This window comes from Heliangelus exortis, chromosome 3 (genome assembly GCF_036169615.1).
Source record: "Heliangelus exortis chromosome 3, bHelExo1.hap1, whole genome shotgun sequence".
Taxonomy (NCBI): domain Eukaryota; kingdom Metazoa; phylum Chordata; class Aves; order Apodiformes; family Trochilidae; genus Heliangelus; species Heliangelus exortis.
The window spans coordinates 34,366,735-34,382,046 of NC_092424.1; the positions used below are offsets into that span (position 1 = coordinate 34,366,735).

Sequence of the window (15,312 nt, forward strand, 5' to 3'; positions counted from 1 at the left end):
AAACACTCCAGACTCTCTGTTTATTATTGGAGAGGAGTTGTGGTTTGCCATGTCCTGGAGCTGCCCTACCTTGGTTTTGGAGACCTGATCAAAGCAGAGAGCCATAGCCAGCTCAGACTTCTCAGGTTTCAGGCTGTGCTCATTGCTCTGACATTTTTTCCTCCAAGACTGGGAAGAAAAAAAATGTGGTAACACATTAACAAACACTGGGCCTGTTGCTGTCTTGACATCAGGGACTTGATGACAGCTAATGGAAACCTCCAGCAAAAAAACATGCAAGCCAAGGTTACAGAGCACTCAAGGTGCTCTTCTGGGGCCAACACAGGGTGACAAACTCCTTCACTCATCATCTTGCAGTTGGGTATTAAAAACACAATGTTACCCTTGTCTGGGCACACTTCTGTTTTGTTTTTGTGTAAGGAAGGAGTGCAGAAATTCCCCAGAGGGAGATGCCAAGCACTGCAGTTAGCCACACTTCACCCAAGCCTTTGCCACTTTAGCTTGGATGGGGCACAGAAGGTCATGCCCGAGCAAAGCCAGGGTTGTGCAGATTTCGGATATCCCTCAAAGGAGTCTTGCAGGGCCATCGAAGTTAGGGATGATGAGAAACTGGCAAGGAGAGGAAGGAAAGTCAGCACGAATGACTAGTGCTGTGCTGAGAAGAGATGGCCTGTGCTACAAGCTGGTGATGCTGGTCCCACAGGTCTTTGCAGCTAGGAGCTTGTTTCTACCAGGAAATATGGATTTTTAATTTTTTTCTTTTTTGCACAGGAATAAGGAGTTCTCTCTGCTTGCAACTCCCCTGCTTCTTAGGGGGAAAAGTTGAAAGTTTGAAGCTACGTTTGAAAGTACAAGAGGAATATCCACCTGCCTGTCAGCTGAACATAGCCCTGGGGCACACATCAAGTTCTGCCTACTGCAGCCAGGTTTGAAAAGTGCTGAGAGGCCAGGACATGCAGGTTTCACCACCCCTCAAAAAAGAATTGGCTCTGTTCTCACAGGAATGTGAGCCAGTGACTGAGTCTATTCAGCTTTGATTTTTTTTTTTTTTTTTTTTAATTAGAGTTCTCTGATCCTGTGCTTGCCAAGGCCTAATGCTGTGATGCAGCCAATAGAGTATGAACTGGTGCAATACAACTGCAGATAAAACAGAACGTGCAGTACTGAGAAATGTGAGCATCAAAACCATCCAAGTAGGCATACAAAGGGCATCGACCAATCTCTTAAAAATAGCTAATCTAAAAATAAAAGATTAGGAAGGGAGCTCTCCTGAAAAGCAGCTAAGGAGCTTATGCCTGGAGTCCGAGGACAAAGAACAGTGCTCTCTATCTGCAATGCTATCTTTGCTTTTAGGCAATAAATAAGCCTCTCCTGTTTCTGTTCTTGCCTAAATAAGCTTTTAGGCAATAAGCCATATGCCTCTCCTGTCTCTTTTCATATTCAGAGCCTAAGGCAGTCATAATCCAATGCTTTTACCTAAGGTATTCAAGGACATGTCCAGCTAATTTAGGAATACAGTGTATGAAATCGTGGTGCAGCAAGGAAGAAGTCTTGCGAGGTTCTCTTGCTTCAGCCCATGTCCAAAGCTTTCTTCTTCCTTCTCACAGGATCCAATCTCTTTAAAGAAAAAACACTGATGGCTTAAATCTTTCAGTTACAGTGAGGGCTTTTGGAGCTGTGAGGATTGAAGCCGGAGGCAAGTGTGGTAGCTTGGTGGTCCTTCTGAGAGGTGGTCATGTCATTTTATTGGACAAGAGCCTGTTCTCAGTGTTGGTGACAGTGGATCAGGGTAGCTTATGTGACCAGTCACAAGCAAGCTGAAGGCTGACAGAGACTGACAGGAAAATCATTTTATGCATTAGTGTATCACTCAGCCAGGTTTCACTTTGCTTGCCTCTCAGTCCCCAGGCTGGGGGACAATTTCCATTATGCTTCTACTCCACTGACAGCTCAGAAGAGGAAGGCCCAAAACTACTCCCTTATTGCTGAATATCCCAAAGCAAAAAGGTAGCAGTGAAGAGAAGACTCTCCTTCTGGCATAACTGCAGGGCCTCCCAGGGAAACCAGCAGGATTTTGTGAGCATTTCACTGCTCAGGAAAGAGCCCTGTCCTTCCCAGGTGAACTACTGGAGAAGAGATGGAAGCCAACAGCTCTGTGAGCTTCTTCTTGCCACTTGCCATTAGCACCATGCCTCTGCAGAGTTAGAGCTCAACAAGTGCCCCTTTCGTGTAGGGACACTGATATAGACCTGGCTTTTGATGGGCTTTATTTCTTTAGCTGTGACTCAGTTAGATTTAGGCACTAGAAGTGGACATTTCTTGAACAGACCTTAGCAGAGGGCCAGGCTTTAGCAGGCATTGTCTCATAGAAAGAAATTGCTGGAAAAAAAGTGTAACTACTCAAAAAAAGCCCTAACCCATCCATCCCACCATAATATATGGGGCAGACTATAATCTCAAATCAAAATACACTGAACAGGACCAGAATGGAGCCTCCATTTTAAGTTATAAAGATGCTCTCCAAGGACTGATGGGTAAAATTAATACCAAAGCCATTGTCAATCCTATGCCTCATGAATGAGAATTCAGTTAAAGCAAAATGATGTGCTGACAACTAGTTGGAAGCTCCCTGAAGCAATACAAAAGAGATAACACTGTGTGCAAGCAGAACGTGATTTCCTTCCAGCACTCCATGCTCTACCCCACTCACAGGACACCAGCCTTTTAGATTTTCTCTTAATTTTGAGCCTGGACTACTAGACAGGGGAGAGAACCTAGCAGTGTAGAAGGTTAGTAGCAGTGGCTCAGCTTTTGAGCACTGGAGAGCTTTTAGCGGAGAGAAGTGCACGAATACTGTAGGTAAGACTTCTTGATGGACCTTCATACTATAACAGGCACTGGAAAAGAACCCAGACTTTATTTCCTGTTCTCCTGGGACTTTTTATTTCGAGAGAGGCTGGAAGCATCTTTTGGAAATTCCCTGGAGGCCCAACAGCATGGGAACGTGACAAATCCTTGGTATATATTTATGTGTAGACACATGTAGGTCCAGCTGTTACAATTTCCATCCAGATCCCAGGAGTACAAGTACTGGAAACTTGGACATACACTCCCTGCCAAAATGAAAGGAGTCCAGTTGCTGGCATGTGTATGGTGACTAAGAATGTGAAGAGCCTGTAGATCACTCTGTTCTAGGGTACAAATAAGAATGAAAGGGCAAAAACAACAGAGGATAAAACAATGTTTAAAGGATTATTTCACCCCAAAGAGAAACTAAGAGTTGAACCTAGATCAGACCTGTTCTGCTACTTGAAGTGACTCTGCTCTTTAACCTCTTTCATGCTTCTTGCATCCCGGCTGCAAAGTGCAAGTTTACCATCAGGCAGCAGCTGTGTCACAGGCTGAGCAATGAGAACGTTAAAAAATCCCTGGGTAGCAGCAATGCAAGGGAAGAGCGTGGGTGTGGAGACTTAAATAGAAATACATTGCAAGAGGGGAAGGCTGGAAGAAGGAAATAAAGTGCTACTTGAGACAGCCTCAAGTTGTGCTTAGATGTAAGGTGAGAGTTAAGTTATAGTGTTCTGCGTGTCTATTCTTGAGCCACATAATGCTTTTGTTTTATGGTTACTGAATGACAATGCAGAAAAGCTCTTTGTGGGGAAGAAATGAAGCTCCACTGAGCCCATGTCTGCATCAACTATGCCAAAAGCTTAAGCAGAACAAGAATAATAGTATTAGCATCCTAAAAAGGCTTCCTTCAAGCTGGATTCAAGTAGCAGCAGGTGCAAAGGGTGTAGCCCAAAAAATAACAGAGGTGATATCAATCAGAGAGGCAGGAGCAATGCTTCTGTACCCATTACAGCAAATGCTCTTAAAGGAGATGGACAGGATTTGGCAAAACATTGTAAGAAAAAAAATTGGCTCCTGCTTGTACTGCAATATCCCCAACATCAACATTTTCAAGCCTTTGACATAGAAAACTACTTTTTGAAGGGAGAGCAATTTTCTCCTGAAATCACAAAATCCCAGAACGTTGTATTAATACATGAATGGCTCCCATGATTTCATGTTGAGTTTAGAAGTCACACCTTAAAAAGTCAGACACTGCTGGTAGATCCACAGCAACAGATTCCTTGGAGGGAAAAAAAAAAGGAAAAAAGAAGTTGTCGATTTGCTGACTTGTATTACAGCAGAACTAACATTTGGTCTTTGAAGTTTTCTGTGGTTTAGGGTGTTGATTACAGAAAGCAAAAGGCTTAAACTCCAAGTAACTGAAGGAGGAGCCATAAAGAATTATTTGTCTTATGGCTAGAGAAGGCCAAGAAATTTTTGATGCTTAAATGATCCCCTTTTTGTAATGCAGACATCTTCTGGCTGTTTGTAACCTTAACCTGTCTTGAACAAAAGTACAGTTACCAGAGTAGAGTTTATGAGGTAGGGGTAACTTGGTAGATGCCTATTTGACTATGCATGAGAAAGACAAGTAGGATAGCTTATACATTGACCTGAGTGTTAATTAGGAGCCTGAATCAGCAGTAAGTGTTCTGTGATAGTTCAGTTCAAACTCTGCAAGGCATTATCCCTGCAGTTATCACTGTTGGGTGGTAGTGATGAGAAGCAGAGGTATTTCAGTTTTAGTGGAACTGACCCTTTAGAGAGAGGTTTGCTGGTTTGAGTGGTTGCCTTCGATGTGGCAACACGAGGCACACATTTATTTTTTTTGCAGTCATAAAAACTTAAATGTGGCAAATCCCAAGGGACTGGCAATATCTTCATTTGATCAGCTAATACAGATGGATAAATCACTGAGTTCTAAGGCAACCAAACCTTTTATTCTAGGGTTGCACAGGTATAGGGGTTTTTTTTCCAGGTAAGCAAGCATGTTAACCCGGGTCTGACCTTGGTAGGAATCAGATGGATAATGCACATAGAGATAATACACCTGGGAGCTTGGACATGCTCCTTGTATGTGTGCTGTCATAATGCAGATTTTATGCCTGTCGCCTCTGTAGGTGAGCTGCACCTTCCATGTGTGCATGTAAATGGTATGGCTATAGGTGAAGGGAGGGTAATCAGGCAAAAAGCTACCTGAGAATGCCAGGTGTTCTACCTTTTATGGGGTGGTGGAAAAGAGTTCTTCCATCATGCCTCTGCCCTTTACTATTTGCAGTACCACCAGCAAACCTTATTGGTCTGGAAGGAGTGATGAGTTACCAGCTGCTGTTTCTCATATCATGTGTTCATTGGTTTACATTAAGCCTGAAAATACTTGTTCTGGGGGCAACTGCAAGAGGCTTTTGCAGAGCAGAGGCTACCAACACACTGTCAGCAGGGCTTGAGGGGAATTTCAGAGTGGGAACCCAGCTCAGCCTGATCCTTCATCCATTTTAGTCAGTTAACAGTCTCCACAGCTGGGAAGTAAAACACATGAAAGTAATAGATTTAAATATACTGATATTCTTTCTTGCTTTCTGTTTTGAGAACTAGGAAGTAGCTCATTGTGAGGAACTCAAAACACTTAAGTATGTAGACTACAAACTTTGGTTTAATTGTTTCTATTACAGAACAAGAGAACAATCTTTGTACAGAACAATTCAGCAGTGAGAAAATCAACCTTGTTTTGTCCACTTAGTATCCCTTCTGCCCTGGGCATTTCCTGCTGAATAGAAGCTATTCAGCTGTCACTCTGTTTTCATGTACTAAAGTCACTTCTAGCTGTTGTGAAAGAAGGAAGTGAGTAGATAGAGTTGGTCCCCTGTGGCATACCAGTGGGAAAGGACTGAAAATACATGAACTTGCTAGTTCTGCTGCTTATGAAGATAAATATTTTTTCTTCATGTTAGGTATTAAGGTTTTAAGATGGTAAGCCAGCAGATACACATTAGCTTCAATGCCATGAAATTGTACACCTGAAGACTCTGGCCCTTAAGACTCTGAAAACTCATATTGCGACAGACCTGCCTTAGTAAAAAAATTTATTTCCTTTGCCCCATGTGTGACTTTCAATCATTTGATCTTTGGTAAATGTCAAGTGTGGGGTTTAATTCTGTGTTTCCTGGCTCTCGTGTACCTTCTACTTTCCCCAACTTCAGATACAGCTGCTGGCGTGGTTTTATCATGTGCTAACATTAACACACTGATAAAAAGAAGGAGCATAGTACACACTTATAGATTTGCCTTAAATACTGTAGACAAATGTTTGTGGGTTTTTTTTTTTGCTGAGAATGCAGTCTAAAAGGAATAAAAGTAAAGAGTGTAGATTACAATGGCAGGGGGACAGGGGAGTGCACTGCTCTATCAGCAGGGAGCAGGTTCTCTTCCTTCTGGTGAGGGAGAGCAGGGAAATGAAGGTAAGTTCAAAGATCTCGTTGTCACCTACTATGACAAATTGAAACTGGTAAGCTAGAGATGTTTGCTAATAAGCACCACAGCTTCCTTGTCAGTTCTGTATGCTGAAGCTCCTTGCTTTTCCAGGAGCTAGCAGTACATACCAGTGGTGTTCCCCCCTGCCAGAAATCTTCTAATGACAGAAACTTGGCCTGATACAATGGGCTTGAAATCATAGAGAGGGGGGTTTTGGGATGCTGTATAGGTTACCATACCTAAATAAGGTAGAGCTTATGTTTTGCATTTCTCAGCTCAGCTCCCGCCCCACTCCCTGCAAGAAAATGAAGCACTGGGATGCTGCCTTCCAGCTCACAGAAATGGTGCCATCCCACTCTGTAGAGGTATGGGTAGTTCTTGGGGACAGACAGTGAATGGCAGGAAATAGTCTGGCCACTAGAGCAGTGTCTGTGTTTAGTTGGAGCCCAGGGGGTAGCTAGGTTTGCACTTCTACATGTGCAGTGACCCCAAAGGCCCAAGCCTGGCTCATGGGAGCCTGTGCAAGTAAAAGGCAGAGTCACTGCTGCTGTGCCTTAAAAGCAGACTCAAAGGCTTTCCCTATGGAACCTTCACTGGCTTGAGCCAGCTTACCTGGAAGAAAAAAACCCAACAACCCTCTTGGCAGCCACAGGACTTCCAATTTATTTTCTTCCTTTTAACAACTTCCTTCTGCACACATCAGTTTGCCACCAGTACCTTCACAATCCAAAGACTCTTTGAAAAAACAACCAGCTCCTTCCTACTGTCTTCCCACAGTCTCACTGGCATCATGCTTGCCAAGCACTACAGCCAGCTCTTCCCTGGCAGCACTTCTCTCCAGCAGGCTGGCAGGCACTTTTCCTTCCCGACTGCCTTTCTGGCAGGGGTCTGCTCCCAGACCTCCACTGGCAGTGGTGTCCTAGGATGTCTGGCTGTGCCACGCATGCTCCATCAGCCTGCACAGCAATATATTCTCTTTACTGGGAAAGCATCTGAATTGTGTCTGGGGGGCACTTGTTACACCCCTGTTAGCAGGACAGGATGGCTGTGCTGCTCCTCCTTGACTCCCACTGGGGAGTCCTTGCCAGTGCTTGCTATGGCATCACATGGTGATTGTGCCAAAGTGAAGCCTAAGCCACAAATCAGCCTTGTTCACACCCTCTTCCTGAGCAGGGTTTACTACATTTCCACCCCTGCAGATGTTAAAACTCGTGGGTGCTGTGCAGGAGAGCACAGACACCCTTGGTGCACAGCAACCTATGACTGGCCTCACATTTCCTTGCCTCCCAAATTATTGTAGAGTTCTGTAACCCCTAGGAGGAGGCCTCATTGAATCATAGACTGGTTTGGGCTGGAAGGGACCTTAGATTGCCTTGTTCCAGCCCCCCTGCATGGGCAGGGACACCTTCCACCAGACCAGGTTGCTCAAGGACTCATTCAATCTGGCCTTCAGCACTTCCAGGGATCAACAATTTCCCTGAGCAACCTGTTCCAGTCTCACCACCTTCACCCTTAAGAATTTCTTCCTCGTGTTTAGGTAACCTAATGTACCCTATTCCAGCTAAAAACCATTAACCCTTGTCCTATCGCTACATGTCCTTGCAAAAAATCCCCAGCCTAGTTACTGCTTACACCCTGGGTGTGAACAGCGTTTGCTTTTTCCCCCGGGCCCTGCTATGGATTTCCACCCCGTGGAACCAGGGGTGGAAAGCTCAGGGCTTTTCCAGGCTACTGGGTCGCGGTTGGTACCGCAGTGGTGTAAAATAACCCTGTCCTGAACGGGACGAGCTCAAAGCCCTTTGCCAGCACGGGATGGTGCTGCAGCCTCGCCCAAGGTGATGCCAACCCCCCTGAATTCAGAGTTAAACCCACTTAAATGTGTGTTTGACAAAAAACTGACTGCGAGCGGCTTTGATATCCCCACCCCCGCTTGTTTCTCTGCAGGTATTTTTCCCTTATTTTCTCTTTCTCCCCACACAAAGCGCACACGCAACCCCTCCAGGTGCCCTGCCCCAGCCGCGGACTCTCCACCGCCCAAACCCTCTCTTATGCCGGAAGCACCACGCCCGCAATCGCCGCCCGGGTTCGTATCAACCCCGGCTTCGCCGCCACCGCCGTCGCGCCCGCCCCTCCGCCCCGCAACGCCGTGCCCGGACCCCCAACAGCCGCGTCTTCCCGCAGCTAAAATGGCTCCCTGCGCTTCACAAAGCCCTTCCCCGACATGGCGGCCGCGGTGGGAGGAGCTCCGCCCGGGACAGAACCCCCCGCGGCAGCGGAAAGGAGGGCCTAGAGGGTGGCTGTGGGGTACGGCTCTGGACAGTGCTGGCTTGCTATCGGGTTCCTTGTTATTCTTATCCGCCCTGTTGTGCTCTCCGTGGGTGCTACAGGCTGGTGCTCTACTCAGAAAGGGGTGGGGGAGGGCAGGGCAGAGGCGGCAGCCATGGCGAGGCCGCGGGGGGTTCCGGGTTTTAGAGGGCCCCTGTCCAGCCCCGGGCCTGAGTTGCTTTTGTTTCCCTGTATTGCCAGGGGAGCGGGTGTTGAAATAACGCGTTTCTCTGCCTGCAGGAAAGGGGGAAAGAAATGAGACCGGGAGGAGCAGAACCCCCTCTCCTCTGCCTCCCCAAACCAGCTGAGTGGGGCAGCGGGTAGGGCCTGCGCTGCACACCCACTGATGTGCTTATTCCACACCCTCTGGCCTGATGTCGACCCGGCCTGTTCCTGCAGGACCGGTGGCCCTGCCCTTGTTCAGGAAATTCGCGGTTAGCAGCCCAGTGCCACCAGTCAAGGGTGGCCTGGAGGAAAATCCAGTTTCCTGCTGAAAATAATGTTTTTCTGGGTTGCTTGCTGAAGATAATGGGGGTGGTGAACAGGATTTGGGTTTTGTGGGCCTGTGGCTTGCTCCACACACTGAGTTGATTATGTGGGCCTCTTAAAACACGTTTCTTGGTCGAGGTTTTGACGCAGTGCAAGCTATCAGTGTTGGCATCAGAGCACTGCTAGATACACCTGTTGGTGAAATACCTGTTCCTCCCCAAGAGGGAGGGAAGGATTCCAGCTGTAATTAATTTCACTGCTTTACAGGTTTTGAGTAAATAGCTCATCTGCCAGCTTCATGTGAAGAAGATCTTGGGCTTATTTTCTGCTGTGTACTGACCCCTTTCCAGTAGGTCTCCATCACTGTCGAAGGGTTCAAGGGCATTATTAGATGTGCTTTTTCTAGTTCTTGCCAAAAACTTTCCTCTGTGCTAGTCCAGACAAACAGTGGTATATGTGATGACTGACAGCTGACATCAGTAGGCATATATGCTGTGACAGATCACAACATCCATCAGCCTCATCAGCTGGTGTGAAGCATGTAACCAACCTGTGTGTTTCATTCCAGTGAGCTGGGATTGACAAACCATGAAGGAAGGCGGAGAGGATCCTGAAGTAGTGACAGACTGCTTGCTCACAGACTCTGTCCAAGGGGACTGCTTAGGCATCAGTGCTGTTCCCAGGTATGACAGAAGAGGTAGTAGTGTGTCTCTCTCACATGCCTGAAGGCCCAGGGCTGAGCTAAGGTCTTGCTTAGCCTCCAAACAAGTCTCAGTCTTGGGAGTAGGACTGATGTATTCTGGACTTAAACTGTACTCTGAAATTTTTGATCCAAAGGCAACTTTTTTTTTTTTTTTTTAATGTGTGATTTTATTTTTTTATTTATTTTTGTCTAAACTTGATCATTACATGACTGCACATTTTTTTCAGCCCCATTGTGGCAATAAAAGGAAGGAGGCCAGTACAAGCAGCTGACAGAGACTGCTAGAATCACAGCAGCCCATATCAGTGACAGCCTTAAGCTGCTGTGGTACCACAGCAGCACCTTCTCTTACTATAGTCTTCCACTTGCCCTTGGAGGGTTAGGATTGGCTGTTTTTTTGTTGCTTTGGTTTTTCCCCAGACCCAGAACTGAAATAGGCAATTTTGTTGTCTAAAATATTAGTGTACTTAAAGTAGCACAAATTGTGAAGGCTATATTTGAGGAAAGCTTCTTATTCTCTGTGTTCTTATGCACAGATCCACGTTTTTGGACATGAAGAGCAGTGGAGGAGAGACTTGACTCTGAAGTGACTGTTGGGAAGCAGAGGGTTGTGTGTGTGCTTTGTTTTGGTTTTGATCTTCCACACTGCTTTCCCTGGAAGCTTTCTGTGAATGCACTGACCTTGCTTGTCCCTCCAAGGCTAAGCAGCAGGTCTCCAGTATCACAGCCAACATGTCCCCTCTGATCATTACTGGGCCAGCGTTCTGCAAAGGTCGGAAGTGTATCACAGCAACAAGTTTTCTCAATGCAGAAGCACAAACTGTATGGGGTATTTTCCTCATTTTTCAGTACTTTCAGTACACTTTCTTTGGCCTCTGTAGCTGTAACATTTCTCAGGACAACACCTGTGAGGTAAGGGTGTGCTGTCCTCTTCATTTTATGGAAGAGGAAGTAAATGTGAGCCTGCAGGATCCCAAACCATTTCCTGACCACTGGATCTGGTTCCTCTGAGGCAGCACAGATAGTCACAGTCTGCATTATTTTTTTTGATTGCTTGTAAGTAAGCAAACAGGTGAAGGAAGAAGCTAGCACAAAATCTATCCTAGAGTTTCTCTAATAGTTATGAATGAAAATCACACTTCATGAGAAATACTCTTTTTCTCTCCATGTGTTATTCCATGAAAAGCATCATCTGTGATGTGGGTGAGGGGAAGAAACATGTTGTCTGCTCTCATTTACCCCTCTGAATAAGTTCTCAGTGGATTTTTTTAGTGAAGCTCCTGTCTGCAAGTCCTTGCGTAATGCCCTGTGGTAAGGACTGAGTCGATTCCTCCCTTGTTTGGTGTTGGTAGATGTGTGAGTTGGAATTCAGCTGTGCTCTGCTCAGAGCCTTTATTGTTAGTGGAGAATCTCAGGTGCCTGACAAAGGTGCAGGGTGGCCAGGGTCAGGTGGCTAAGCTGATCAGGTGGAACTGAGGGTGTCTGGAGCTCTTCCACATCTTTCCTTGGCAACTGCCTTTCTTTAGCAGTCTTCTACAGAGAAGCCCCTCTGAGTCAGTGCTACTCATGCTTTGTCCCAGGATTCCTGCTTGCTCCTCTCTTCTTGTCATTCTCTGAGCTCCTATCCCACCATGTTTTTGCTTGTCACTTCTCTCCTGCCCCAGGCACTTGTGTGGCTGTGCTTGTAGCTGCTGGAATGGAATGCTTTAGTTTCATTCTCTCAAAAAAGAATGCTCCATCAACTGTGGCCTTTGGTGTGGAGCTGGATGGCACCAGCCCTACCCTGCTCTCCACCCAGCTGTATCTGTCCTCTGTGGTGGTGGACTGGTTCAGGGAGCTCAAGAGAGGGATGTCAGGATGTGGGTGTCCTTCACCTGCAGCTTTCCAAAGTGCTATGCACAAGATATACAGCACAGCTGTCACGGGATCTCCACACCAGGAAATCCTTGTAATCCCCGTGGGGTTGAGGCTACCAAGTTTTTTCCTTCTTTTAGTGACTGTGATGAGCCAGGAAGGTTGTGTGTAGCTTGTGACATCTGGATGTGTCAATGGACAGGGACCCTGAAGGATGTATTTTCTTTTGAACTGCACACATAACATGCTCTGAAAGGAGTGTCATCCATAGCTTTCTAGTGTTGAATCTGTACTTCTTGGAAGCCTCTAGGAATGCCAGGTTTGTTGTGAACTCCTAGTAATCATACTTAGGGCTAAGGGCTGTTTCCTTGACATCTTTAAATATGCTCTTACTTTCTCGAATCAGGTACCAATATACTTGAACAGCTTCTCTCAGCTCACAAAGCAATGCAAAAATGACAGATCATTTGTCTTACTTCTGCCTGGATGTTCGTGCTCTAAAAACCCAACTCAGTTGCATTTGTGTCTCTGCAGTGGGACCATGGAAGGAAAAGAGAGGTCACTAAGTTCTCACTTGGAAGAGAGCAGCAGTGTGTTGGACCTGCCCTCTGTCTGTGACCTCGTAGAGCGCTTTCTGCCTTCACACAGCTCTGAAAACAGCGAGGAGCTCTTTTGTTCTGTGGATACTTTTCCCTCTCCACCCACAGGTAACAGCTTCTGCCTCTCTACGTGCTCTTCCTTTACCTTGTGCATTTTCTGTGTAGCAGTCTGATGTTGAGGCATTTTCCCTGCCTTAAAACATGGTTTACCAGAACTGCAGTCTGTTCCAGCTTGACAGGTACAGTGTGAACTGTAGGTTGCTGGAACAGGGGAGAGGAGTTAAGAGGATACTATCAGCTGCTTACGTTTTGACAACACTGTTTCTTAATTTTTAGTGTGTTCTCAGAGAGTTACTTGAACTAACCCACAAAGCAGTCCTGCAGGCGTTAGTAGGAAATGCTGTCTCAAATTACTCATAATGAGTAAAAAATTATTTTAAACTTTTACTCATGTTCTTCATATCCTCATCATGTATCTTCCACTCAAGATATTAGCATGCAACCTCTGTAGCCTGTTGCTTTAAATTTTTAACAGTGAATGTTTGCTTTGTTAATGACAGAAGTGTGATGAGAACTGCTTTGGTTCAACTCTTGGGAAACAGCAGTCACTTGAAGGAGGACTGATTCCTGCAGAAGTAGAATTTTAGGTCAGCCACTGTTTCACATTCTTAGGGATAATGGTATATCTGGAAAGATCAAAATGTAGCTGGCACAATCTTATTACTGTACCTCTCAGCATAGTCAGTGTGACTATATGGCAAGAAGTATGAAATGGAAATGCAGTGGCCCAGTGGCACTTGATGCTATTCATACTGGCTGGGCTGAAGGCTGTAATAATTGCCTTTAATATGGTAAGGGGAAAACAAAACCTTATCAGCAAATAATGGGGGGAGATAGTTTGTCAAGGCACCTAAACAGGTGATGGTCATCATCACTGATGATATTTCTGATTGCTTTGGCATCTTAAGTAGTGTAGCTCCTGGAGTTTGGTTCCTCTTCATCTTCTGGCATTGTATGGTTTACTTCAGCCCAGTTCCAAGAAATTGGCTTGGAATTAGACATGCGAGTTTTTTCAGTGGAAATTCTACTATACTGCATGCTAAGCAGGTAAGCAGCAGGATTTACCAAACTAATGTATTATGCTTATGTTGACTGCTTATGTTGACTGTTGACTGCTTATGTTGACTGCCTGCCTATGCAGCTGTCTTCACCTCTAACTGTGGGACATTTAGAACTGTAATGAAATCTGGCAGCTGTAGAGACCAATCTTTGTTTTGGTTTTTGTATGCAGACCAGGAGCTCACGTGTCTTATGTTACCAATGATACAAATATTTCACTGTAACTTCTACTTTAAAACATGATCCATTTTGCATTAGAACAGTAGTGTATCTGGTCTGAGATTTTGCTTTATTTGTTGTGCATATAAGTGGTGACCAGCACTACAAGGAATGTCCTGAGGAAGCTTTTTCTGCTGTCATGGGCAAGGAGGATGGGGAAGTTCCTGACAGTGAGACAGGCTGGAAGGCATTTCTCTGCTCAGATTTGACAAGCTCTTTGTCATAGGTATGAAGAAACTGTGGGAGCTGTTTTTGCAATGTGTGTAGGGCAGCTTAGTGGCTCAAACACCATTTAGTGTGGCTCAGGGCAACTGGACTGATTGTTCTGATAAACAGGGTGCACAGACAGCTGCATGACCACTCATCAGTCCTAAGACTCGTTTGACACCTAGTAGCAGTGACAAGAAATGAAGATAAGCAACTCTAATAACAGCATTGGGCCAGTCATTTGGAGTGCATGTGTGGAACATGGAGCAGAAGCTCAGTACCAAGGTACGCTGAGAGGCCAGATTCTGCCTCCTTGCTGTCTTCAGCACCCCCTGGTGTGTCAGCAGGGATTACAGATGTGCTGAGGAGGGCAGATTAAGCCTGTAAATGCTCCTTCATCTCTTTAGAGTCCTCTCACAACTGAAACCACTTGGCAGTAACTGATTAGCATGCTATAAAGTGGTTCCTTACCTGTGCTTCTGGGAGGGAAATAACCCATGCTCTGAACATCTTGGTTCCTTTCTCCTTGTAACAGTACCAAACCAATATATGTACTTGTTTAAACTTTGATTTTTTTATGCAACTGCAGCTTTCTAAGCCATTGAGTTTGGTCAGATAGCAGAAGAGGCATGAGGATGGTTAAAACAAAACCAAAACAGTCTGCCTCTGTCATGTTCTTTGACAAACCAAGTTCTGTCAAACATATATTGCAAAAATGAAGCTCCTGTGCTTATTTCTTTTGTTGTGAGATGTTGGAAACTGCTGCTGTGGCACAAGTTAAATTAGGAGTGGGGGTAGCTATAGTTTGCACCTCACAGTATGACCGGGAGGTTCCATACTGGGCCTTGGGCAGGAGGGATGATGTGTCTTCTCATCAAACGTGAAAGATTTTTATTAAGAGTGGGGAACTTCTGGGGATCTGTAGTGATTTGAAAGTATTTCCAAAAGGCCGTTAGGTCTCTGGAAATACGACAGCTTTCTTAGCAAAGCAGCAGACTGACAGCACTGTCTGACATCTGTCACAGGTATTGGACTGACACTGACTGAAAAGCTGTGCCACCCCAGCCTCAGAGAGTTGGAAATGGATATGGAGGTGTTGGTAGTGCCTCAGTCACTTATAACAGGTTGTGTTACTCTAGAGAGGCTCAATCACTTCTAGCAGCAAAAAGCAGTACCAATTAGCCCTGCAAAGAGGACCTTGTGAAAGCAGGCATCAGTAGGAAGAAAACAGTAGTCCTATGGGAATAGTACTAAATACTTTATAAATTAATGGTTTTATGATTTCTGCTCTTGCAACAAACGTGCATACTTTCAGCTTATTGTCATAGAGTTTGAGTGTTAAGCAGTGATAGACTGAGAAAATTAAATTGGATCAGTGAGCTTTTTAGTATGCTTCCTTTCGGTTCTACCCCATAGTAGAAAAGAATAATTAAA

General features: G+C 45.4%; 1 protein-coding gene across 7 annotated transcripts in view; it reads left to right on the forward strand.

The window, feature by feature from the left end:
* CHGB (chromogranin B) overlaps positions 1-15,312 on the forward strand; it is a 102,436-nt gene that overhangs the window by 18,407 nt on the left and 68,717 nt on the right. Inside the window, exons 1-4 of one of the 7 annotated variants that reach the window (XM_071740081.1) lie at positions 8,221-8,307; positions 8,890-9,008; positions 9,746-9,860; positions 12,269-12,441. In XM_071740081.1, coding sequence (XP_071596182.1) covers positions 9,766-9,860; positions 12,269-12,441 — 268 coding nt within the window. In that variant the 5' untranslated portion in view covers positions 8,221-8,307; positions 8,890-9,008; positions 9,746-9,765. Of the gene's footprint in view, positions 1-8,220; positions 8,308-8,717; positions 8,738-8,889; positions 9,009-9,443; positions 9,657-9,744; positions 9,861-12,248; positions 12,442-15,312 lie in introns of those variants that run through there. The other 6 variants (XM_071740080.1, XM_071740084.1, XM_071740083.1 and 3 more) reach the window with 6 other exon arrangements.